General features: G+C 44.5%; 1 protein-coding gene across 1 annotated transcript in view; it reads right to left on the reverse strand.

Annotated features, from left to right (window-relative positions):
* The window catches only part of SPATA17 (spermatogenesis associated 17), a 114,056-nt gene that overhangs the window by 14,889 nt on the left and 72,943 nt on the right, over positions 1-26,224 (reverse strand). Inside the window, exons 8-9 of the mRNA XM_056852798.1 lie at positions 21,658-21,806; positions 13,946-14,081 (exon numbers count right to left, since the gene is read on the reverse strand). Coding sequence (XP_056708776.1) covers positions 13,946-14,081; positions 21,658-21,806 — 285 coding nt within the window. The remainder of the gene's footprint in view (positions 1-13,945; positions 14,082-21,657; positions 21,807-26,224) is intronic.

The following is a 26,224-nucleotide window of genomic DNA, read 5'->3' on the forward strand; positions in this document are numbered from 1 at the left end:
ATATGACACTGTCTGACTGCATAATTGCTGGAAAAAAATCAAATTATTTCGATACTGTTCCTTGCTCTTTTGTTTGACAGGAATGTGCTTCACTCCAGAATCCTTTCCCTTCTTTTTCTTTCCTCACTGCCCCTTGACTTACCGTATATACTCAGGTATAAACCGAGTTTTTCAGCCCAAAAAAAGTGCTGAAAAAGCCCAACTCGGCTTATACGTGGGTCAATACGGTAGGGGGAGGGAGGAGGAAGGGGGAAACTTACCTCCGCCGCCTGCCCGCGCGCCTTCTCTGCGGGCCAGGAGCGGCCTGCGCAGCCTCCTGGGCACAGGGAGGGGGCCGCCGCCTGCCCGCGCGCCTTCCCTGGCGGCAGCGGCCCCTGCGCGCAGGAAGCCCCGCAGGCTGCTCCTGGCCCGCAGGGAAGGCGCGCGGGCAGGCGGCGGTGGCGCCCCCCCTGCATGCAGGAGGCCCCGTGGGCCGCTTCTGGCCCACAGGGAAGGGGCCGCCGCCGCCTGCCCACCCACCTTAAGGTAAGCCTGCGGGGGGGGGAGGGGATGCATTTCCCCCTCGACCTATATGCGGGTGCCTAATTTTTCCCCATTTTGGGGGTGAAATTAGGCACCTCGGCTTATACTCGGGTTGGCTTATACCCGAGTATATACGGTATGTGATTTCCCTTAAGCGGCTGTGTTATGATGTCAGCCACTGAGTTGTAACATCATTTCCAGAATCACATGGTTTTGCTGCAGCCCACAGGATTAATCATCAATAAGGCCAATGGCTGTGCAGACGAAGAAGAAAAAGAAGGAAAAATGACACCGAGAAGGCAGTATTGGAATGTGTTTACAATAAGTGTCAAAGATCACCCAAAACAGGAAGTGCTTTTTGATACTTAACAAAACAACACAAAATAAAGTAGGTGAGACAGGTGGAGACGAGGCATTTTGTGTGGTGGAACCTTGCCTTTGGAATGTCCTCCCCCTTGAGGCCCACCTGGCATCTACTTTCCTTTCTTTTACGTGCTAGGCCAAAGCACATCTTTTTACCCAGGCTTTTTAATTGGGTTTTTAAAAATCTGATCAGCTTTCCCCCCTGTTTCATGGATATTTTTATTTCTGCTTGTGAGCAAGGGCTTGCTTTTTAATTACCAGTTTTTAATATTGTGGTGATTTTAATTGTAAGCTGCCTTGAGCAGTACTCTGAAGAGGCAGAACAGAAATATCCTCAATAAATAAATAAATAACTGCACAATCCTATTGTATTTAAACGATATTCTGACTGAGTCTTTCTGCATAACGTTAGGAATATAGTCAGACTGAATCTGACCCTGTAGTTTTGTTAATACTTAGAGAGAACTCCTAAAAATCTATCATAAAGCCAGACGTTCGCAGAATTTGGAAATGAGTGTTGCAACTAACAATTGTGCAAGTGCTACTTTCCATTTTAAGAAAATAAAGGCAAAAGGAGATACATAGTAAAGATTCCTACATCTCTTCATCAGTGTAACCTGAAGAGTTCATATTCTGAAACTTTGAAGCTGTTTTGAAGTTAGCTTGGCCATTTGGAGAAACAACAAATCACGTCAAATTTTGCCGAATGATACAACACAATCCAATTCATGCATTTAATTTAAAGCCATTCGGGGCATCGAAGTCACTCAGCCCACTTGCCATGCCTTGCGGTTCACATCCATCCCCCAGTAATAACAATTCATATGCATATATGTGTAAAGGCTTTATTGCTACCTTTAACTGAATTAAAAGCAGTATATCAACTTTTATACTTGTGATCCTTTTATTAGCTTTCTACCACTCGATCAGCTGATAGAAGCTATAATGAATTCTTTCATATATATAAACTGGAGTTTGTGTGTCCTACCTAAAGAGTGTAATATTTCAAAAACGGGCCTAAGCTTTGGGGAAAAAACCAATTACAGAAGCAGCATTAAAAATGCCAAGCACCGGGCAGAAGTAATTCTGGATCAGTTTAAAAAAGTGATTGATGAAACCCTAATCCGAGCTGAAGGAACACTTTCACAACAAGCTGTGACCATTCCGCACACTTCATTAGCTGCCATAATTAGCCTGGTGTTTCAATTTGTTAGAACTGGTGGGGACAATTTTACTCGGAATACAAACATCAAAAAGCAGGGTCCCTCCGACTTCTGAAGTGGCTGATGAGAGGCTTTCGGTCTTTTTGTTAACCAAAAGATTAATTACAGCTGATGGGAGGCTGTACTCTGATTGTCACTCTGTCTATGTACATTACTTTTAGCATTAGAAGAAAGACATGGTTGACACTGCACTGCTCAATCAAGCGGCTTCACATTGGGGCACTCAGTCTGTTTTAATATGCATGGTCTTGGGTTGTTTGATTGACTCGTTCTCTACTTTTCTAGGTCCCGAGCTCTGACACCAACCCGACTGCACCATCAGAACAGCAGGTTATTGTGTAGCATGCAAGGCATGTATATTTTTGAGGATATCGTTATTTCATTACAGTTCATCCCCTTCCCCGCAGCAATGTCTTGCAAAGTCTCATCTTAGCTGTACTGCTTCGAGGAAAATAACGAAAAATAATATTGCCACACACGACAAGTTCACTCTTTGTGAAGTTACCCCTAGTTTGTCAGCTACTCCATCGTTACAGCTCCAACTATTAATAGTTAGAGAACTAAAGCTATTAGACAAGGGTACTATTAACCTAATGTAGTTTTGGGAATGTTGGGATCATAAAAAGATAAGGAGGGATCTGCAAGGACTGGTGGGAGGATCTCATTTTCTCCTGCATTCAATTGCCTCATTATTTCCTCTTTTACTTCCCTGGCAGCCACCCCAAAGCCTCTCTCCCTTTCCTGCTCCCTTCTTTCCCTCATCCACCAGCCAATCTACCTTTATCTGCCCCCATGCCTTCAGCTTTCCCTCCTTCCTTACCTCTTGCTGGCAGGATCTCCCCAAGAAAAGTCTTGCCCAGTTGTGTGGCACCTGCTGCCAGGCCAGACACATTTGCATGGCCACTGCCACTGGACCAGGTCCAGTTGTGTGGTGGCTGATGAGCCAGGCCTAGGTGCACCATGGGCACCATCACTGGACCGGGCCAAGTTGTGTGGGCTATGAATCTCCATTGGTCACCACTGGGCCTATCCCCAGAGAGTCAGAGGACATGATTGGGAGACCTTTTTCATTGCTGTTTTGGCTTCCAAGGGCTCCCCCCTGCAGCTTTGCAGAAGCCAAGGTTTAGAAGGATTGGTTATAGTGTATTAGTTGACTAGCAACTTCCAAAATGGGCACTAAGAGCTCAGTGGTCATTCTTTTCATAAAGTTACAGGTAGTGTTTCTATTTTGGGATGTAGGTTAATCCCCCTCTTTTAGATTTCAGATTTTTCTACAAACTTTGGACTTCCTTCAGGTTCATAGAGAAGTCCCTCCTATCTGTTCCAAGCTCCATTCTGCAGATCTATTGATCTATGCTTTTTGGCCCATAATGGAATGAGGTACATGGTTCATCTCCATCTACAGGTTAGGGCATGGCATTAGTATTTTATCCTGTTGAGGCCAGCTAGAGATCTGAGCAAAGTATTCGTGGATGAAATTAAATTGTCATGCCTCTGTTCATGTCCACCTTCCCTTTTTCTACTAAACGGTCTTCACTTATGAAAGGTCATGACAAAAGCTTCAGCTCATTTTGATGCAATGAGCAGTGCCCGCAAAATGACTTCGTACTGCTTTGGAGGGATGTAAGGGGTACTTTGCAAAGATAATTACAGCTTCACTTTTGCTAACACTTCATTAACTCAACTTATCCTCAGAGGCTAAACACTTGTAAACACTTGGTTATAGCCAGTGGCTGAAATCTGAAGAACCTTTTACTCTAGTAGATGGCACTTCTGTGGACAAAAGGGTTCGGGGGCTCCAATTCCCACTAATTCTCTAGCTTTCCCTCCCCATTCCACTCCATTTCATAGGGTTCTTGAACTCTCAGATGCAGTGTTTTGGATACACAAGTGGAAAGCAGGAGCCTGGAAAGTCCTGTTGCAAGAAAGGAACTCCACTCTACTTCTCTGGATCCAAACCAGTTATTTCTGTAGGAATAACTATTTGGACATGTAGAATATCTCTCCTTTAATTTGGCAGTTCTTTAATGGCTGATTTCCTTTCAAAGCCTAAACAAGCTCATTGCCTCGTTAAACATGGAATGTAGGCAATGCAAGATATTTCTCATGCAGCAGATACTGGATTGCTAGTTAGACAGTATAACTGCTATCACATTTCGTCTTTCCAACCTATTTTTCAAAATTCCAGCACATTTTCAAAGCATGACATTTTCCTGCTGAGAAATTTTGCAACTAAGAATCAGCGTTCATAAAATATTCAACTGGTTGCTGACAAACCCTTTCAAAGAGTCATTGTCTTTTCTCATGCAAATAAATTCACTGAATGGCTCAAATCACTGTAGTCACTATTGAGTAATCTTCATTACAAATTATTACTTCTTTGCAACACTTATAACTTTTAAGAGAGTGTTGTAAAGGTTTAAAAAAGATTTGTATTTGTTTATATTGTTTTCCCCACATCTGTTGGCCAACACAATTTATTTCAATGTAACTGTGTACAAGGCTACAATATAGCTTACATTGTGTGTGTGTAAAGTGCCATCAAGTCGCAGCCGACTCATGGCGACCCCTTTTGGGGTTTTCATGGCAAGAGAGTAACAGAGGGTGGTTTGCCAGTGGCTTCCTCTGCACAGCAACCCTGGTATTCCTTGTTGTTCTCCCATCCAAATACTAACCAGGGCTGACCCTGCTTAGCTTCTGAGATCTGACGAGATCAGGCTAGCCTGGGCCATCCAGGTCAGGACAAAATATGTTTAAATCCTGTCATTTTAAGAGTTTGACTACTTGATTTTGTTTTATGCTACAGCCAAGAAGTCTAACTGAAGTTAATAACAGCTCTTGTACCTTTAAGTATTGTCCAGAACTGGGAGTTTTAGCGAGCACAGTCTTTTTTCTTCCTGCACGACACAAATCCCTCTCCAGTTCAACTATTAAAGATCCAGGAATTCTAATTTCATTTGTATCTGATCACCTTAAAAGCTATGAAACTAAAACAGATTAAATCCTTCTGTAAATCCTTCCACTATGCTAGCTAAGATAAACAGTGTATCTGATTGCTTCTTCAGCAGTACACACCGTGGAGATAAGGGTGGTTTCCACATGGGAACAGGCTTGTGTGGGTTCCTTGTTGCACTGGTGTGGCTGTCAATACAGTGCAACGGCAAGTGGGCTTCCACATGGAACTGTTCCATGCAGTTTCCCTTCCCCTGTTTCCCAGCAGGGGTTGTCTCCCCTCCACTAGGTCACTGGGGCTTTTTCAATATATTGTTGTAACATGAACAGTGCATTCCTGAAGGGGGAATGAATGGTCTTAGGAGGTGGCATGACCCCTACGCTGGCATCCATGCCACTTGCGCCATGCAAAGTGTCACTTACGCCGGCCCCCCTGGGCCACAGCAGCAGCATAGTGCCTGGATGCCAGGCGGCCTCCCGCTGGTGTTCTCCCAATGCAAGTCCCCACGCTGGCGTCCCGGGAAGCATTCCCAGAGAGTTCTGGGGGCAGAGCTGCTGTTAGGCAGCTTCCTAACCCCTTTTGGCCTAGGAACGCCCCCGAGTGCAACGCGGTTGCTGTGCCACCTTTTTGGTGGTGCAGCATCACTATTTGCTATGGGGTCTTGCCCATTTTTTTAAAATAAACCCTTCTCCCCCCCCCACAGCAGCCATGAAACCTCACTGGAGGCGCTGCAGCCACACAGTACCCGGCTGCTGCCATCAGGAACGGGCTGTAACAGGTTCTGTGAATACACAGCATTCATTTTAAAACATAAATCTCTAGCCTCTTTCATTGTGGTGATATGCCTTTCCCCTTATATCTCTGCAATGGAAGGGGTAGAGACTTTTAAAAAAATGAAAGCTGGGTATTCACAGAACGTGTTATGCTTATTATTATAATGGCATATCAATATAACAATATGAACTTGATGATTTAAAAAAAAAAACAATCAAAAGCCCCTGGTGATGATAGGGGAAAATGTCCACCATGAGGACATAGTCAGGGAAAATGGCTGCCATGTAGGCAGGAAAATCCAAAAACGTTTGGAACACAGCAGGTTTGAGAAAGATTGGAGGAAAGCCAGGGAAACCCTAGTAGGTGCACAAATGCACCACAATGCTGTGAGAAATTCGTGGGGGGAAGGGGACCTGCTTCCTGAATCCAGGGCAGATGGCCAATGTGGAAGTCTTCAGCATGAATAATCAAGTCTAGATGGCAAAATCTGGGTTTATTGTTCTTCATTGATAGATAGCAATGTTATAAACAATATTCGTAACAAAGCAATGTTATTTTAATTTGGTCCAGAGAATATACAACTAAAATATCATTAACAACCTCAATGGAACTGCCCCAATCAGGAAAAGCACAGCTTCTTTTCAACATACACAAGGAACAGTTTCAACTCAATGTCTGATTAATGCAGCCTGAACCCAGAAGTGGTTTTCCTTTTGTTGATACCTAATTATTTAATTAATTGCCAGTATTAATAAAACGAGACCATTTAAAACAAACAGCAGGATGGTTGTTTCGGAGCAAGCTTGAATCATCAATTCAGAGAGGCGGGCTCCTTCCTAAAATTGCAGTCGGATGGACTGTTGAGCTTGAAAAAAACATATTTTATCCCAATCAGTGTGTAAAAGTAAAATTAGCCCTAACCGAGCCATGTTTCTCTGCCGTACAGTTTAGCTGTAATGATCCTCACACACTGCACTCGCACATCAATTATGATAATCATAATCACGGTCGTTAAGCCGAATGTTCATTATTATCAGGATGCTGGTGACAGCAGATTCAATCATCGGGTGCAATGGGCAGGCAGGCACAGTCCCACCCAAGTTTCTGCAGACAGCGTTGTGCCACATTAAACCTATGATATGTTCCACATCCCACTCTATTTCCAAAGCTGCAGACGGTAAAGGTCAACTTTATGTTCTGTGCAATATGCTTAGGTTCTCTAAATTAATTCTTTGGAGTCCTGGCTGTTTTTATGTTTTGCAGATAATAAAATTCTACTTAGGGCCAAATATGCATGTGCAAATAAGGCCGGCAGTTGTGTTGTAAAACAAGGCTTAACCAACCACGCGCATCTTAAAATGTCACTCCCAAATTCTGGAATGAAGGAAAACATCAAGAATGCCGTATTAAAATCAGTTGTCTGAAATGCATATGCAAAACTAATGCACTTTTGATTAAATGCTCTAGGCTATCATTTCTGCTTCAGTGAATATGAACATGTGAAAGTGTTTTGACAACTGAATGATTATAGTATATCTGATCCCCAACTGTCCATTTTCATGGGACTTATCATTGTGGATTAAATTCATGATGTCCAGTAGGTTCTTAATTGTGAAACATCACATTTATTACAAATGTAGTCTTGTGATTTGGAGCCAATGACAATATTTGCTTGTAGTGTGATGCTTAAGGAATTCATATTATTTTACCTCAAACCTTTCAGATATATAAAAGGTCAGTACCTTGTGCAACAATCATTTAAATTCCATTCTATGAGACAGTAAAGACCTAGAGTGTCGAGCATGCTGTAATTCTCTACCTCAAGATATAAAACCATGCTGCAGTGTAGCAAGACCTGGTGTGTAATAAACTTTTTCTGTAATCTATTTTAACTTGAGTCCACAGGGAGGTTACATAAAATCAGAATTGTTTGCTTCCCCAAGCTGACAAGAACTTATAAAAGCAGCTGAGAAGCAATTGTTCAATTGTTTTCTTTCCATTTCATGCTTTGTGACTGATGATCTACATGAGTTCAGTTTTTAAACTTTTGACATCCTATCCTGTATTGAATTCCTTCCACCCAAAAGCTATTATACAATGTTAAAAGTTTTGAGAAACATCAATGCCTGTAGTTAGAAATTCTGAAAGGTTTTTTTTGGGCAAACGTCAATGACAAAAATGTTTGAACACAACAACAGATTTTCACTCATGTTTTAATGTGGTCACAAAAAAAGGAGAAAGTAAAAGTCGATCAATTTTGTTTCTTTTGTTACTGCTCTTGAAATATCCCAATTTCTAACCTGTTTCACTATACTATAATGAAGAACAGCACACAAAACATGATAACAATTTGGGCTGCAAATGCACTCTCTCTCCTGCAAGGGCTTCTCCATGCTTTTCAATGAAAGGGCAGCTTGTTAGGCTTAGCAAAGTACTATTTAAAGTTTTAAGAATCTTCAGACTTCTGTGTCTTCAAAGTATAAGAAAAAAGCAATTACGTTTTACAAACCTGGACCACAGTCCTGAGGATTATGCATATCATAGGGTTGCCAACTCTGGACTGGGAAATTCTTGGAAATTTGGGGGTGGAGCCTGGGGAGGGGGTGTTTGGGGAAAAACCTCCATGAGAGGCCTTCAAAGCAGCCATTTTGTCCAAGGGAACTGATCTGTGTAGTCTGGAAATCAGCTGTAATTCTGGGAGGCCTCTAGGCCCCACCTGGAGGTTAGATCTTGCAGCTTCAAGCAGATGGCATGTTTGGACATGGATCTTTTCTGCCAGCCGTCCAAGACCTACAATACGGTGGCATGGGGTTTACAAGAGTCTTGTACCAGGATCCTTGTGCCAGGGTTGGGCTGCGGCGAGGAGAGGAAATTGGGTGAAATTGCTCCTTCATGTTTTTCCATCAGTGGAATTTCCACTGACACAAAAGACTCAACTGATAGAAAGGGAAGTGGGGCACTTTTTCCAAGTTTCTCTTCCTCACTGAAGTTCTCCTCATATCCATGGCATTTTTGTCCAGGAGTTTCTTGTAACCTCCAGGGTAGGGGGAAGTGGCATTCACAAGTGCTTTCTGCTCATGGTTCGAGTCATGCCCAGGAGACATAAGATGCTCTGAAGCCCTCACAGGGATCCCCAAAGCGCTGAGAACAACACTCTTTCCCAAGGAGGAATCTCATAAAATGTTCAAATTGCCAGCAGAATGGAGATGCTGTTCCAGCAAGGAGATAACCTTTTGCCTAACTGCCAGGGTGGGGCAAGATGCTAGGGTCCCACAAGAGGATCATTTCCCAAACTTCCACCCAGCTAGGGCAGGATGAGTTAAAATGTCTGCGCACCCTGTTAATGGTGCTCAAACCAGGGGTTCACCTGACATTCCAGCAGTGTGTTCATTATGGATGGGGAGTGAGGAAGGGAATAGAGCAGCAGCATCCACTTTTCCCTAAGTTCCAGCAGTTTCTTCCCATCCCCCTGGAGAGAGATGATAAGGCAGTGATGGCGAACCTTTTAGAGACCGAGTGCCCAAACTGCAACCCAAAACCCACTTATTTATCGCCGAGTGCCAATGCGGCAATTTAATCTGAATACTGAGGTTTTAGTTTAGAAAAAACAACACATACATTATTAACATCTTTTGCCTTAAAAGAAAAACACATTTAAAAAAAAAATGAAGCACCCAATACAAATCTATCTCTAAAAATAACAAACATTTATTAGTTAACACTAAAGACATTGATATTCCCTTCTTGGGGAATTTGCATAAATAAGAGGCTTAAAGCACATGAAGCTGCCTTATACTGAACCAGACCCTTGGTCCATCCAAGTCAGAATTGTCTACTCTACTCAGACTGGCAGCGGCTCTCCAGGGTCTCAGGCAGGGGTCTTTCACCTCCTTGCCTAGTCCCTTTAGCCGGAGATGCTGGGATTGAACCTGGGACCTTCTGCATGCCAAGCAGATGCTCTACCACGGCCCCTCCCCAGGCAAGTTGCCAATAACTATAATACGGAGCTCCAATGTAACAAATGGTAAGGCCCCCCCCACCCCCAGTGACCCCTGCTCCATGCCCAGAACATGGCTAACCCCCGCAGGACCTCCTGCACTTCTTGCTACTTCCAATACAATTCTCCCTGTACCTTCTGAACCCACCCCTCCCCCTTGCTCTGATATCAGCTCCCTATTTCCAGGACAGCAAGGAGGGGGACCAAAATCCAACCACTTCACCCGACCCCCTGCCCCAGGGGGCAGCTCCCACCCTAGCGACGCCTGCTCCCCACCCCAACCCCTCCCGCTGAAGCAGACCCTTCCCTCTCCCACCTGCAAACTCCACTGGCAAACGACACCTCCCCAAAAAAAATCCAGACTCTGCAAACGGAGGCTGATTCCCCCCCCCCACAAGCCATTTGAGCTTTACTACTGAAACTTGAGCCGCTGCTCTCCACTCGCCCACCAACCCGGCAGCTCTTGCGTGCGCGGCGGGCGGACGCCCTGGTGGGAGGGCTCGGGGAGACTCATGCACGCTCCACGGGGGCAGGCGACTCACGAGTAGGGAGCCGACTTCATCCTCCTTCCCCCCACCGCTCCTCCGTCCGCTGCCCCCAAGCAGCCAGCATGGTCCCTTTAACTGGAGAGGCTGGGCATTGAACCTGGGGCCTTCTGCATGCCGAGCAAACGCAAACGTTGCAACGGCCCCAGTTCTGCTGTCCCAGATTCCCCTCCCCCGCTACCCAATTCTCCCTGTCCTCCCCGGCCGCCCAATCCCAGTTCCGTTGCACCAGCCCATGGAACCGGCCCCATCGCCGCTCCTTCTTCTCAGTCCTGGCGCCCTGTTCTCTGCCACCCAGCCTCCGCTTCCTCCACCGGCCTGGCCCCAAACTGGCACCGAGGCTCCCCCCCCCCCCCGTGGACCCGGCCTCCCTCGAAGCACTACCGGTTCAGTTGAGCCGGTTCTGCTCGCCGGGGCAGCACTCCACGAAGCTGCAGTAGAAGCCGGGGTTGGAGAGATAGCCGGTGAGCGCCCAGTTGAAAGTTCAGCCGAGCTGCTGCTGCCGGGCGTGGGAGGGCCTCTGGGGGCAGCAGGCAGGCAGGCAGCTCCTGCCTCGGACTGCTGGGAACCACGAGGCACCCGGGAGGTGGGCGGGGCAAAGCCGGAAAGGCCAGCGACTTGGAGGAAGCTGAGAGGGAGGGGTGAGGAACAGCTGAGCCGCGGCGAGCCGGGCATGCCTGCGGAAAGGGTGACGCGTGCCGGAAGTGGCACGCGTGCCATAGGTTCGCCAACACGGTGATAAGGTAACATCTGTAACTCAAAAGGTAGGCTAGTCAAAGCGTTTTACTTTTTTTTCTTAGATCTGCAACAGTCCTTTTTGTGTTGTGCTCTTCCTTTTCCCTGTGTACAGTGCTCTAGATTGTAAAGCTGTGCTGTAGTGAATAAAGTCCTTTTTCCTTTTCCTGTATTCAAAGTACCTCACCTACAGTAAGGGAAAAAAGTATTTGATCCCCTGCTAAATTTGCCCGTTTGCCCTCTGACGAAGAAACGACCAGTCCATAATTTTAATGGTAGGTTTATTGTAGCTGTGAGAGACAGAATAACAACAGGAAAACCCCCAGAAACACAGAAGACAAAAGTCAGAGATTGATGTGCATTATAATGAGTGAAATAAGTATTTGATCCCCTATCAACCAGCCAGATTAGGGTTAGGGTTCTGCTGTCGACAGAAGCAACCAATCCATCAGATTCCAAACTAGCCACCATGACCAAGACCAAAGAGCTGTCCAAGGATGTCAGGGACAACATTGTAGACCTGCACAAGGCTGGACTGGGCTACAAGACTATTGCCAAGCAGCTTGGTGAGAAGGTGACAACCCTAACTGTCAACCTCCCTCGGTCTGGGGCTCCATGCAAGATCTCATCTCGTGGAGTTGCAATGATCATGAGAACAGTGATGAAGCAGCCCAGAACTACACGGGGGGAACTTGTCAATGATCTCTGGGCAGCTGGGACCATAGTCACCATGAAAACAGTTGGTAACACACTATGCTGTGAAGGACTGAGATCTTGCAGAGCCCGCAAGGTCCCCTTGCTCAAGACAGCACATGTACAGGCCCGTCTGCAGTTTGCCAATGCACATCTGAATGACCCAGAGGAGAACTGGGTGAATGTGTTGTGGTCAGATGAGACCAAAATCGAGCTCTTGGGCATCAACTCAACTGGCCTTTTTTGGAGGAGGAGGAATGCTGCCTACGACCCCAAGAACACCGTCCCCACCGTCAAACATGGAAGGGGACATATTATGCTTTGGGGGTGTTTTTCTGCTAAGGGGACAGGACACCTTCACCGCATCGAAGGGACAATGGACGGGACCATGTATCGTCAAATCTTGGGTGAGCACCTCCTTCCCTCAGCCAGGGCATTGAAAATGGGTCGAGGATGGGTATTCCAGCATGACAATGACCCAAAACACACGGCCAAGGCAACAAAGGAGTGGATCAAGAAGAAGCACATTAAGGTCCTGGAGTGGCCTAGCCAGTCTCCAGACCTTAATCCCATCGAAAATCTGTGGAGGGAGCTGAAGGTTCGAGTAGCTACACATCAGCCTCGAAATCTTACTGACTTGGAGAGGATCTGCAAAGTGGAGTGGGACAAAATACCTCCTGAGATGTGTGCAAACCTGGTGGCCACCTACAAGAAATGTCTGACTTCTGTAATTGCCAACCAGGGTTTTGCCACCAAGTTCTAAGTCATCTTTTGCAAAGGGATCAAATACTTATTTCCCTCATTATAATGTACATCAATCTCTAACTTTTGTCTTCAGGGTTTCTGGGGGTTTTCCTGTTATTCTGTCTCTCACAGTTACAATAGACCTACCATTAAAATTATGGACTGGTCATTTCTTCGTCAGAGGGCAAACAGGCAAATTCAGCAGGGGATCAAATACTTTTTCCCCTCACTGTATGTGTAAGGTTGCCAGCTCCGGGTTGAGAAATACCTGGAGATTTTGTGGGTGGAGCCTGAAGAGGGCAGGGTTTGGAGAGGGGAGGGGCTTCAATGCCATAGTGTCCAATTGCCAAAATGGCCATTTTCTCCAGGTGAACTGATCTTTATCGGCTGGAGGTCAGTTGTAACAGCAGGAGATCTCCAACCACCACCTGGAGGTTGGCAACTCTACCTATGTGCCTTGCTGCTCATTCATGCACATACAGAGAGAGGGAAGTGAGAGCTGAGGGACTCTGTGCTCTGCTCATGAACAGAGAGCCTTTTACTGGTGATCCAAACCATGGGTAAACGAGAAAGTGTAAAGATCCATTTGAGTGGTGGCCAACTTAAGGCAGGTGGGCAAAAGGGGTAAGAAGTGTGAAAGTGCCCTCTCAGACACACACCTGTAAGCCCCTGCCCAATCACAGCATATCATGACAGTTCAAAGGATGAAGCCAGAGATTTTTTAGTCAACCATCTTGAGAGCAAATTCTGCATTGCAAGGCACTGAAAGGTGACCTAAATAATGATTGCATCAGAACTAGAACTTTGAGAATCAACACACACAAACATGATCATGACAACAAGCCAAGGGAGACGAGAAAGAGAAGCCATGGCTGCTTCATCTCTGGAGCCAATGTGGAATTTAAGGGTCCATGTGGTCTTCCAGGTTACAGTCTGAAACTACACATACACATTCAAATGTGTTTCTAAAACCCAAATTTGGATAAAACTAAAAGCCTGCAAATCATAATCCAATGGGAGCAAAAGCCTCTGCCACTCTACACAGAAAGTATAAAAAATGCTGTATCATTATTAAGGGAAACGCTGAATTTCATTATGAGTTCCCACCGTGGTGCATTTCTAACATCAGATTTCAAAATAACATTGAAAGCTCATCCCATTGCTTAACAATCTAACATTTTTCAACTAGTAATTTTCTATCAGATATACAGAAGGAGCTTTATTTTGTAGCCTATTTTTAAGTAATCATCACCATACCAAGATCATTGCATAGCTTCCCAATATGTTCTGGGAGTTTTGATTTCATTCAAGTGGAAATTGATTCAGTAGAGTGATTTTGACAGGTTTAAAAAAACTACAAAGCTATAACTTTGCTCCAGTTTTATCTGTCACTCACCTTGTTTGTTATCCATTTCTCTCTGTGTTGTTCCCGGAAGTATTTCAGTCCATAATTTTCTTTGCCATATTTACTTGATGTTTGCATTGATGGGGTATACTTATATGGTTTGTGGCACAATGCAAATGGTAAAAATCTGAAAGGTGAAACATACATATATATATATGTTTATTTTATTATTGTACTGCTACATTATGTAAGTAAAGAGAGAAACAGTATAAAAGATTAGAAGTGTTTGGCCCCATAACCACTTTCTGCATTCATAATCTATCATTGTTATTATATGGCTAAAGGATGCATTTTAAGATGATTTTCCTTCTTTTTCTCTTTCATACCTTCCATTCTATGTAACATGGCTACAAGTAAATCATGCAGTTTCTGTTTTGACAAAATGTCAAGTTTTCAAAGTGAAAATAAGGGAGAATTTCCTCAAGTATAAGGAAAGCAGCACGGGGTTATGGGTAATGGATTATGTAGTAGTAACAAGAACTGTATGCTTTTCTAAAAAGAGGGGCCTGTGGAGAGGAAGCAATAGGATATTGTGTCCAGAGAGTAGGTTTTGCCTCCAGTAAGACTGCATTGTTCACATAATTACTTCTAGTTTTACTCTATCCTCCCTATATGGTTCTAGTCTCTCCTCAATGCAAGAGGCAAGAGAGAGAAACCTAGACCTCCTTTATTTTGGGCTTGTAATTTCCCAATACTCAGGCTTTTCTCCTCCAGACTGCAGGTTTGTTCTGGGCAGGGAAGAGCCACACAGGGATGAATCTCACACCTTTGCTTAAGTGATATAAACAGGTTTATTGGTTTCCGAGAGAGCAGAAAAGAAAGTAAGCTCTCACACAGTTACAGGCAATTTACCGTATATACTCGCGTATAAGCCGAGTTTTTCAGCCCAAAAAAAGGGCTGAAAAAGCCGAACTCAGCTTATACGCGGGTCAATACGGTAGGGGAGGGGAGGAGGGGAGGAGGGAGGAGGGAGGGGGGGACTTACTGCCGCCACCGCCGCTGGGCCCACGCTGCTTCCTGCTGCCGAGAGCGGCCTGGGGTGGCCTCCTGCAGCTGCAGGGAGGCTGCCCCGGCCCTTGCCCAGCCACGCTGCCGCTTCTTGCGGCCGAGAGCGGCCTGGGGCGGCCTTCTGCAGCTGCAGGGAGGCTGCCCCGGCCCTCGCCCAGCTGCGCCGCCGCTTCTCCCCGCCGAGAGCGGCCAGGGGCGGCATTCTGCAGCTGCAGGGAGCCTGCCCCGGCCCTCGCCCGGCTGCGCCACCGCCGCTGCCAGGCCCGCGCCGTTTGCTGCCGGGAGACCAGGTAAGCCTGCGGGGGGGAGGGGTTATAAGCCGACCCTCGGCTTATACGCGGGTGTCTAATTTTTCCCCATTTTGGGGGAGAAATTAGGCACCTCGGCTTATATGCGGGTCGGCTTATACACGGGTATATACGGTAAAAAGGAAAATAAACTCAAAGCAACTAGAAAGCTATGCTATTTACAATGAAGAGCTGGTCTTATTCCTTCTAACTATTAGTCACTGTAGAACAAAAATCCCGAACCAAGACCCCTCCCTCTGGAGCAACCTCCCTTTTTCACTTAACCACAGACCTTGGCTTCCTGCCTCCTTATTAGTTCCACCTGTTCTCAAAACTATCCCAGCTGTGATTCCCTGGGAGATGAAAACTCTCATGGCTGGATTGCTCAATGGCTTCTTCCTTACACTCCCCACTCTCAAGCACTGTGAGGGAAGATTAGGGACCATGGCAGGTCTTGACCATGACTTAATAGGCAATTCAAAGATTTTTTTTTAAAAAAAATTACTTCATTTATGCACTGCTTTTCTCCATTGGGGACCCAAAGAGGCTTACATCATTCTCCTCTCCTCCATTTTATCATAACAAGCCTATGAGGTAGACTAGCTTGAGAATGTGTGATTGGCCCAAGGTAACCTGGAGAACGTCCACGGCAGAGTGAAGTTTGAACCTGGGTCTCCCAGATCCTGGTCTGAAAGTCTGACCAATACACCATGCCGCCATTGACCTTGATGGGTACTGCTACCAACGTTATGATTTCAGCTGCTTTACCTTGATGAGGACTGGTGCCAAACCTATCATTTCCTGGTCTTCCCTATTCTGTGTTTGTTTATTATATCTTGCCTTTCTACGTAACCAGGGCCACCAAGGCAGCTAACAATTTAAAACAAAATATTGTAAAAGTGCATCAAAAATCAGTTAAATACCTTAATAAAACACAAGGACAACAATTAAAACACTAGTTAGGAAGGAGGGGAGTCTGACAACCAGACTAAGACCTAGATCCTACACCGGGGGTGTCAAACTCAACAGTTACGAGGGCTGGATATGACATAAATATCACTTGATCGGGCCAGGACAGGCCTCGCCAGCCCAGATTCAGAGTAGGGGGGGGAGAGTGGCTGCCTCGACTGGCCTGCAGGCCAGATAAGAGCTCTCAAGGGGCCAGATGCAGCCTGCGGGCCTTATGTTTGACACCCCTGTCCTACACCTTTGTTCCACGTACGTTTCTCTTAATCCATTGTTAGGGTTTCCAGGTTCCTCTTCGCCACTGGCAAGAGGTTTTTGGGGCGGAGCCTGAGGAGGACAGGGTTCTGGGAGGGGAGGGACTTCAATGCCATAGAGTCCAATTGCCAAAGAAGCCATTTTCTCCAGGGGAACTGATCTCTATCAGCTGGAGATCAGCTGTAATAGCAGGAGATCTCCAGCTAGTACCTGGAGGTTGGCAACCCTGTCCATTGTGGAAGAGGTCTCCCATTGCAGAGCACATTCGTCTTGTGCTATACTCTCCGGTGCTCCTTGAAAAAAATGTTGTTGCACAAGCGGAAGTGTCTAGTGCCAGAGGAGGACTGCTCCACAGAGGAGGACTGCCTCTGCAATGGACAAATAGAAGAGCACATGGAGTAAGAGCATAGGACCTAGACAAGTGAGGCAAACTCCATAGGTTCAACTGCATCTTTCCAAAGTCAAGTAATAAATGTTGCAGTAGATTCCAGGCATATAGTTGCTAGGACTGACATTAACTAGGTGAGCAAGAGAAGTTCAGGTGAAAGGCAGCTGCTTGCACACTGGATGAGATACCAAACATGATGCCATAATACTGCTGTGAATGTCAAAAGGCAATTACAGATGCCTACACCTTTCCTGAAAATAAATGCACTTATGAAGAAGTACAGTATGGAATCATACCCTAAATGACTTGGTTGTTAAAGTAATAAATGTCTATACGTGCAGATAGAAATGTTATCTTCATCAGATGCATGCCATAAAGAAAGATTAAAACGTTATTCTCCTATTATTCTATACAATTATAAAACAAACTAAATAACCCTGACAAAAGAAAGAGGGGACAGTTTTGTGAAGAGCAAACAATGTTAAGGTTTTAACTGCCGTGGACAACTTTTGAGAAGGCACCTGAAAAAAACAAAAACCTTGCCTTCTTATTTTATCAACTTGCTAAATTGTATTTTAAAATCCTTTATTGGAAGAGCTTTATATTTTATCAACAGTAAATTACATCAATAAACCTTCCTTGCGGAGAAACAAATTGGTCTTTATTAGCATCTGGCCAGTCAAATTGCCCATAAAGCATTCCAAACCAAGGGCTCTTGAAAATTAACAAAACAAAAGCACAGAAGTAGCAGAGCTTTAAATTATACAAAGCTACAGAAGCATGTATATACTCCTGGGACAGGTGGCTCTCATATAAGACAGATTATAGCACTTCCAGGGCTAATTTGCACATGGGATGGACATCACACACACAAAAAATTAATGTGGCCCCAATGTCCCTGAGTATACATAGGAGGTGCTGAAAGCCGGCTGCTCCACTTACAGTTTTTATCACTTCTGAATTGCATTTTAATAGTACATTTTTCTTTTGTTCAGACATGAAAGAAAATTGGCTCTCTCAGGGGATTGGACGATGACTGAAATGACAAGGCCAGGAGCCTAGGAATTTGCCCATGGATGCCTGGAATTTAGGGTAGGCATAATACACAGAACAAGGTGCTTAAAAATTCTTTGTAATAGCAAATTCAATATTAAACATCAGAGACGATGTTTATGGTTTATTTTGTTATAGAAACAACTGAGGACCCTTAAAGAACATTATTTGGAAAAACTCAGCTTGTATTATATCCTAGGATGGTCTTCTGTTTTTATTATCAAAAAGACATGGCAAATAGCCCAGGGCGGAAACATATATTGCAAATATTTAAAGAAAAGGAGGGGTTTCACCATCTAATCTAATCAAATTCTGTGATTCATATTAAAGTACATAACGAGATGGATACTACCTTGGTTGATACGCTATGGTTTGAACACTGGATTGTCAGAACAAAATGGCATTGGTACTATATTTGAAGCTTGGGATCAAACCAAGTACCAGAGCTGTATTTTACATAGGTCCAGAATTCAAGACTTCCTTCATAAAAGATGAGGGACTAAAATGGAGAGTGCCATGCCCAAAACAAAACAGTTACAGCCTCCAGAGCAGAAAGACACTTGCTAACCTGAGCAGGAAATGTTTACATTTGGTGTTTTCTGCTTTACAGGCTCTACTTTCTTTCTGGTATTATATTCACTATGACCTATGCCAGTGTGGTCCCAAATCAGCCTGAGTTCCTATACCCATTAACGGGATCTATCCCCCCCCCCGCCCCTGTCGGATTCTACTTGAATTTGTGAATCACAAGTTGTACATGCCTCTGCTAGGAGGTACTGGGATAAGTTCCACAATTTTTTTCAGAGGGATACTGTAGCACTGTGGATTCTATTGTGGACTGTAGCCATGAGGATTAGCTTTGGATTCCACATGTTAACAGATCATTTCAGGGTACAATGGTTCCATATTAACATACCACACCCTCATTAGCACATTATCTTGATACTTACAGGACAATGATTAGCACATTTCCTTTGATACTTTTTGCAGGACAATGACTCAGCTCAAACCCAACCCCTTTCTGACTATATATTACTCTTCCTACACACTTGACACTGAGAGACACTGTCCTTCAGTGTTACTCCTCTGAAGATGCCTGCCACAGCTGCTGGCAAAACGTCAGGAAATAAAATACCAAGACCATGGTCACACAGCCCGGATAACCTACAAGAACCAATGAACTCTGACCATGAAAGCCTTCGACAATATTTCACATACCTAACATTTTGTCTTTCATTGTGAAACTGCTCTTTAGAGAGTTTATTCAGTAACAGATTGAATATATGGTAGTTACTAGTTTTTATACTGTATACATTGCATTTTCTGATATAAAACTAAGAATCATGGCGCTGTTCTGGTTTTAATCCCACTCTGCTGCTGAAGTAAAAGCATCAGACAAATGCTAGCCTAGTTCTGCTATAAAGCAAAAGCAACAGAGACTTTTTCTTTGCAGAGAAATTCTAGAACTTCTTAATTATATACAGAATTATTATCTACATCCCCAGTGTTATAAAGTACCAGAACTTCATTAGAAAAATTAAGCTGGAAAAATGAAGGCACCACTTTGTAAATTTCCACTGGAAATTAGCTAGAAGAGGCAGAGGAATACTGGATCAAAAGAGGGTAATCATGCTTAACTGTGCCCTAGAGCACCCGCATGTATAATACGATTTGCACAGTAACTACCTCTCCTATTACTGCCTGTTTGGAGTATTCTGTGTTAATGGGGTTAGCTAATTTAGTATTTTAACTTAAAAAGGCTCTGCTGATTAATAAATGTTGCACACTGTGCTAGTAATTAAAATAAATGGAAGAGTTACAAACAGAAGTTGAATTGTTAAGAAAACATTATCTGAAAATATATGATAATCCCTGTTTATCATAATACAATAATAGTCCAGAAAATATGCAAATGGCTAAAGTTGCAAAGCATGCGGAAAACCAGACCTAACTTGAAAAAAAGTTTTAGATGCATTTGATTTGTAATACATAACATTCGGTGTTCATTTTCACAACGGCCCGCTGTTCCTCAAATACCCAGTGCAGTGAAGGCAGCACATGTCCAGCATAGCGGGGGGGGGGGGGGGAGAGAAGAAAAAGAAGGTGGCTGTCAATTTCAGCCATTAGCAGGCATCCACATATGCTTCCTCTGCTGTCATAGGAATAGTGTGGGCAAAAGGATTCCCAGGACTGGATCTGAACATTCTGTACTCTGATGTTGTATATATACATGCACTTAATGCTGCAATGTGCAGCGCAGATTGGGAGCATAGATTGTGCAGCATAGATTGGGGGGGGGGGTGTAATCAGCATTTTGTCAATGCTGATCAACTGTTTGGGAAGGTAGGTGCTTCAAATCCAGGCCCTCGTTTTCCATTTCTACTTCTCTTCCCAAAGCAACACTGGTAGATTCAGGCGCCCAATGCACAATTTGAGCTGTCAAAGGTGACAGTGTCAAAAACTTTGGGGGCTTCAAGGCATGCTCAGAAACATGTAACATATGTGGGAAGGTCATCTACCTCTGGATCTTTCATTGCTGGTTTTTAGGGAGATTAATAACAGAAATATTCCTTTATCATTCATTAGGCTGCAAACAAGGGGTCGGATTCTGTGATCTGTCAGAAGAAGGAGCTGACGGCTGTGGATATTTCAGACGTTTCTCTCTTCTCAGCAGTGTCAGGAAACTGGTATTTTTTCTAGCCATTTCTTGGCTTTTCAAAACTTTGGTTCAGGTTTTTGGATCTTGTACAATTATAGAAGGCTTCTCTCTGAGAATTTATTGACTTGCAGTTTCAAGAGAGATTAGGAATAGGATGGAGTCAGAAGCAGGTGCAGGTGAGATCATGGGGCCTAGGAGCTTCAAGGCCAGGGACCAGGAGGGAGTTCTGTCCTCACATTCCATCTCATTAGCACAAGGAAACCTGGAAGGTGGGGCGGAGTTGCTGGACTTAGAGCACATACCAGCTGCAGAAGTACATGGTCATGTGTCTTGGCAACACACCAAAGCCCAGCCAGCTGCTACCAGCCTGGCATAAAGGAAGATCATTCATTCTGGTTTATACCTTTGGTCAGACCCTTCTAGGCACCTGCCCTTTTGTCAGGGTTGGGCCACGAATAGCCAGAATACCTGCTCTTGGACACTGAAACTTTACCTGGACTCTGTGCTTCAGTCTGGTCGAGTGACATCTGGATCAGAGGACCAAAAAGCCTGTCTATGTATTTTGCCTGAGAAATAGTTAAGAATTTCCCAGCCCATAAAGATGAAATTTGATACACATCACGTGGCTGGGGAGAAAGGGCATGCTGTGGGGCCAGTTGTTGCTGGCCTCCCACCATCACCTGAAGGTCTCCCCAGCCACATGACGTGTATCAAATGTCATCTTCATGGGCTGGGAAATTCTTAACTATTTTTCAGGCAAAAGCAAATACTACCCAAGTGACCAAATGTTACAGCAGAGGAAGGGAGTGTTGAAATCTGTTAGGTGCCATAGGGGGCTATGTGCAGCAGAGGAGCTCTTTCTTGGCCATGATTCAGTTCACCAAGATCAATGGCTCGTCACCTGAAGCTGCTACCCTTAAACAACTGAAGTAGTGTGATTACATAATTACAGCCCAAAGCACATATCAATTAAATCAGGGTTGCTGTTATCAGAATCAATGGCTTCTTTTATTTTTATGAGCAGTGAAAGAAATTCAGAAGCAGCAGCACAGTATAATGAAAATACCAGGAAAATGAAAGAACTTACTCTTCGTCGTGCACACGGTTTCTCCATTCCTCTTGTTTCACCTTTTCCCTGGCTTCCTCTAGTGAAGCGTTAGAGGCTGTTACCCGCATGCTTGGCTCAAAAGGCTTCAGGCGCTGCTGTAATACCTCAGCGGTATCGCGAAAGGGACCCTGACAGGTACAGGATAAAATTATGTGTTATGCTGCAGCTGCCCAACATAGTTTTGTTTTTAATTCATGGCCTATTATTGATGATGGACACTACACAGACGTGGGGCTAGACTAAATGACTAATTTTATTCAGTCAGTCATTTATTAATGTGGCACATAGCCAGACATATACAAAAAAAAGAACAGTCAACAGTTGTCTAAAATCCCATCAGTATTAAAACCAGAAATTCCAAGTATAAAATACACTGGTGACTACATAAAATCCTAAGAGGACACTACTGTGTACATAGATAATAAGACAGGTCATCCCCAACAATTTGCGCCAAATTTTGGACGCAGCGGCACAAAATTTAGCAGTGTCAACAGAAACCTTTGGATTTTCATCTGACAGCAGCTTCCTTGCCCTCTCTGACTCCGAGTTATCTGAGAGCCTGTTAGTCCAAGGCCGGATAAATTTGCCACGGATCTCTTCATAGTACTGGGACTAATTTTATTCTATTTTAGAAAGTTCTCTCATTTCTCTGTAAGCTTGAAACAGCTTACCATGACATTTCTAAAACTTTAGCAGTCCAAGGCCCTCCATTCTGATTTAATTTTTTCCCCCATTCCCAAGCCCTTCCCTACTTCATTGCTGATATCGGCCACGCACTGGAGAGCCCTTTGCATAGTCTATGTCCCTTCACATCCTCAGAACAATGCAGGTAAACCGTATGAGCTATACCATAAAAATAATAGCAAGTTTAAGGAAATGGTAGGATTATCTCTACCTGATCCTCAAGGTTAGAACTTGTAGGGTTACTAACTCCAGCGTGGGAAATTTCTGCAAATTTGGGATGGTGCCTGGGGACGGTGAGCCCACAGTTTCCTCTAAGGAAGCTGATCTCTGTATTCTGGAAATAAACTGTAATTCTGGGAGAACTCCTGGCCACATCTGGAGATTGGTAATCCTAACTCAGAGGGCATCTGATTCTATAGCGTCACAGCTCAAACACTGACCCAGTTTTAATCAGTCTCCCTCACTGATTGGGAAGGGTAGCAAGTAACTTCCTTACTGAGTAGGTTGGACTAGATGACCCTGGTGGTCCATTCTTTATTGAGTAATAACGTCTAGACAGAGGCAAGTTGAACAAGGGTAGGAACAGGTCTAGATGGAAGTTCAGAACTGCTGACAGAAATCAAAAGACTAGTGTTACACAAAACCTGAACATCTGGTATTCAAAAGCCACCGTTGGCTACTATTGTTTATAGATGCTAGGAGGCTTCAGGAAGCAACAGCTCTGTGAGCTCCCACTCTTCCAAAAAGCCAGAAGTTGATGCCAGCTTTTTCCATGTGAAGAGATTGCTCCCTGCGCCCATTCCTAGAAAACTGACAGGGCCCCATTTCTGCAGGAGCTAGATGGGCACAGAAAATTCTCCCCTCAGTCCTTACAGAGAATTTGTGGATCCCTTGGAATACCCTGACAGAGGGGCCCCAGTTTGAGGAATGCTGGCTTACAAAACTAACACTGTAAGTAATTACCGTATTTTTCGCTCCATAGGATGCACCGCTCCATAAGAAGCACCTAGTTTTTAGAGGAGGAAAACAAGAAAAAAAATCTTGTTTTCCTCCTCTAAAAACTTGTCTTATGGAGAGAATGCCGGCTGGGCGCGTGCACGTCGGGACGGCGAGAGCCAGCGTTCCCCGCCCCGACGGCTAGCTGGGAGGCGGGCGGAGCCTCACAGAGCCGTCTGGACGCGTGCGCGTCGTGCTGGAACGATGCGAGCCGGCTCTGTGTGCCCCGACTGTCTGCCAGCTGGCCGTCTGGGCGGGGAAAGTCGGCTCGTTCTGGAACGACGCGAGCCGGCTCTGTGCGCCCCGCCTGCCAGCTGGGAGGCGGGCAGGGCACACAGAGCCGGCTCGCATCATTCCAGCATGAGCCGGCTTTCCCCGCCCCGACGGCCAGCTGGCAGGCGGGCGGGGCGCACAGAGCCGGCTGGGCACCCTGGAACAGGGCGCATAGAGCCGGCTCGCATCATTCCAGCGCGCCCAGCCGGCTCTGTGCGCACATTTGCTCCATAAGACGCACAGACATTTCCCCTCACTTTTGAGGAGGAAAAAAGTGCGTCTTATGGAGCGAAAAATACGGTAATCAAGGATTAAGTAAGCACTTTGTTTTGATTAGATGTATGTATCATAAAGAACAGGGATTTTGCATGAATATGCATCCCAATGGTCAGACATTTAACAAACCCAGTATCATTTCCCTGAGAAGTCCTTGCAGAAGATAGAATGCAAATCAAGATCCCACACATGCTTAAGATACATTTTCAGCTTAAATCTCATTTTGGTTCAAGTCTTGGACAGAGTGGTGGTGGGGGCAGCTGTCCAGCCAGCCAACTGAAAGGTAAGTGGAAGAGCAGGAAGAAATCCACCCCCCCACCCCGGGCCTGCTTTCATCCTCTTTTCCCTAACAATTTGGGTGATGTTTTGTCAGTATCTTAGCCAAAGTGCGGCCAGGGAAATGTGGTTATCAGGGTAAGTAACATGTTAATTCAGTTGGGAGTACAGAGGCAGTTAGAGGCTCATGAGGAGGACTGAAGAATGAATGACTGGAGAATTTGATAACATTTTTTCATGAGCGGTCTTCAATGTTGTTCATAAATTGTCAGTCTCCTTGTGTATAGAGCCTGGGAGGAATTTGCCTATCCCTTTACTATAATATTTTAAAATACAGGTGGCGATTGAATAACTTGATGTTCTGCCACATTAAAAAAACAACACTAGGATGTTTTCAAGGAGAATGTTTTTTTAGCCTAGCATTTTTCCTGACATGCTACATCTAGGATTTATTTATTTATTTATTATTAATGAGGGAACATTACATTACATGAATGCCAATTAAAATGGTGCAGTCTAAAGACAGGTTTATCATCTAATCTGCTGGCTGTAGAACTAGGACCTAGAAATATATGGCCAGAGTCGACACCATCCAGCATTGGACAAGTGACTTATCACCTCTTGCTTTTAGGTAGTAATCAGTATGAATTCGCCGGGAGTATCACTTGCAGTGTAATTCAGGACAATTTACAGGTGTTCTGATTTTTGCTGAGAAGCTAATTACCGGCTAGTTTCCTTTTACTATTGTTGTTCAAGTAGTAAAGTAGTAAAACATTTTAAAAGAAAGGGGTGGGGGCAAATATCCTAATCATGCCTCTTATTCTGAAGGATCTCTATCTTTAAATAGGTTATCACTAACAAGTCACAGCTGGAGTTACGGCAAGAACTCAGTGAAGACTGCAGGGCTAATAAAAAGAAATGATTCACGCCTCATTTATGTTCACTTATGTTTTACATTAATAGAAACCAATAATAGGAACCAGTTACCATAAAAGTCATGGACCGTAAATAACACAAATGGCAAATAAGTATCATCTAGTACTTTTCACAGCTGGACAGGAGGATTGCTATATTTGAAAGTTGATAATGGATTTTTTTTTACTGGAACTTTACTGTTTAAAGGCGTACCACCCCAATTCTCAGGACTCTAGGAAAGAACTTAAAGAAGCAAATAATTATAGTGGTTATTATGCTTTGTGAACATTTTTCTCCACATTAATTCCTTACTAGACAATTATGGGAAAAATAAATTTATTTTACTGGGAACCACTACAGGGCCCTTTAAAAGAGCATAAAAGAAATAAAAAGTATATTATCTTTCTCAGAATAATGAGTGCGACCAAGTAAGTGGCTCAAAACAGTCATTGTTATTTGCTTATATTATCTTGTATTTGAGAAAGGAAATTTGCAATTAAGAACACAGAATGAGAAAAATAATGAACCATACCTAGTTGATTATAATTCTTAAAGCATAACACAGGATGCATGCACATAATGGAAAACACAAAAAGGACATTTTTTTTCTTTTATTCTGCTGGCTAGCTGCCAATGCTCAGGTTTCCACTTGCAGTGTCTCTGAGATACTGCTCCAGGCGGTTGGCAACAGCAGGGAGAGGGTAAAGCAGAGTCCAAAGAACAAGTCCATTTGTCAAAGCCAGAAATCAGAGTCTGGTACTTGCCAAATCAGAGTTACAGTTCGTAGTCCAGGTAGCCGGTCCAAGGTCGAGGGTCACGGAGAGTCAGAGGTCCAAATAGCCAGTCCAAGGTCTAAAGGCACAGAGAGTTGTTCAGGCGTGGGAAGCAGCAGGCTGCTCAGGTATGCACTGTGTTGCTTCCTGGACCCTGGGCTGTTCAGCTGAGGCTTTTCTGGCATCTGGCATCTCTGTCAGTCCTCCTCCTGCGAGGACTCACCAGTACCTGTCTCTGCTGCTGCCTCCACCTGTCAGCCTTTGCTGCCTTAGTACCTTGAGGGCTCACAGCTGGGCCACTGGGTCCAGGCTCAGAACAGGACGGGGTTGGTTCTGCCATGACTTCTGACTGC

This window comes from Euleptes europaea, chromosome 7, assembly GCF_029931775.1.
Source record: "Euleptes europaea isolate rEulEur1 chromosome 7, rEulEur1.hap1, whole genome shotgun sequence".
In the NCBI taxonomy this organism is placed as follows: Eukaryota; Metazoa; Chordata; class Lepidosauria; order Squamata; family Sphaerodactylidae; genus Euleptes; species Euleptes europaea.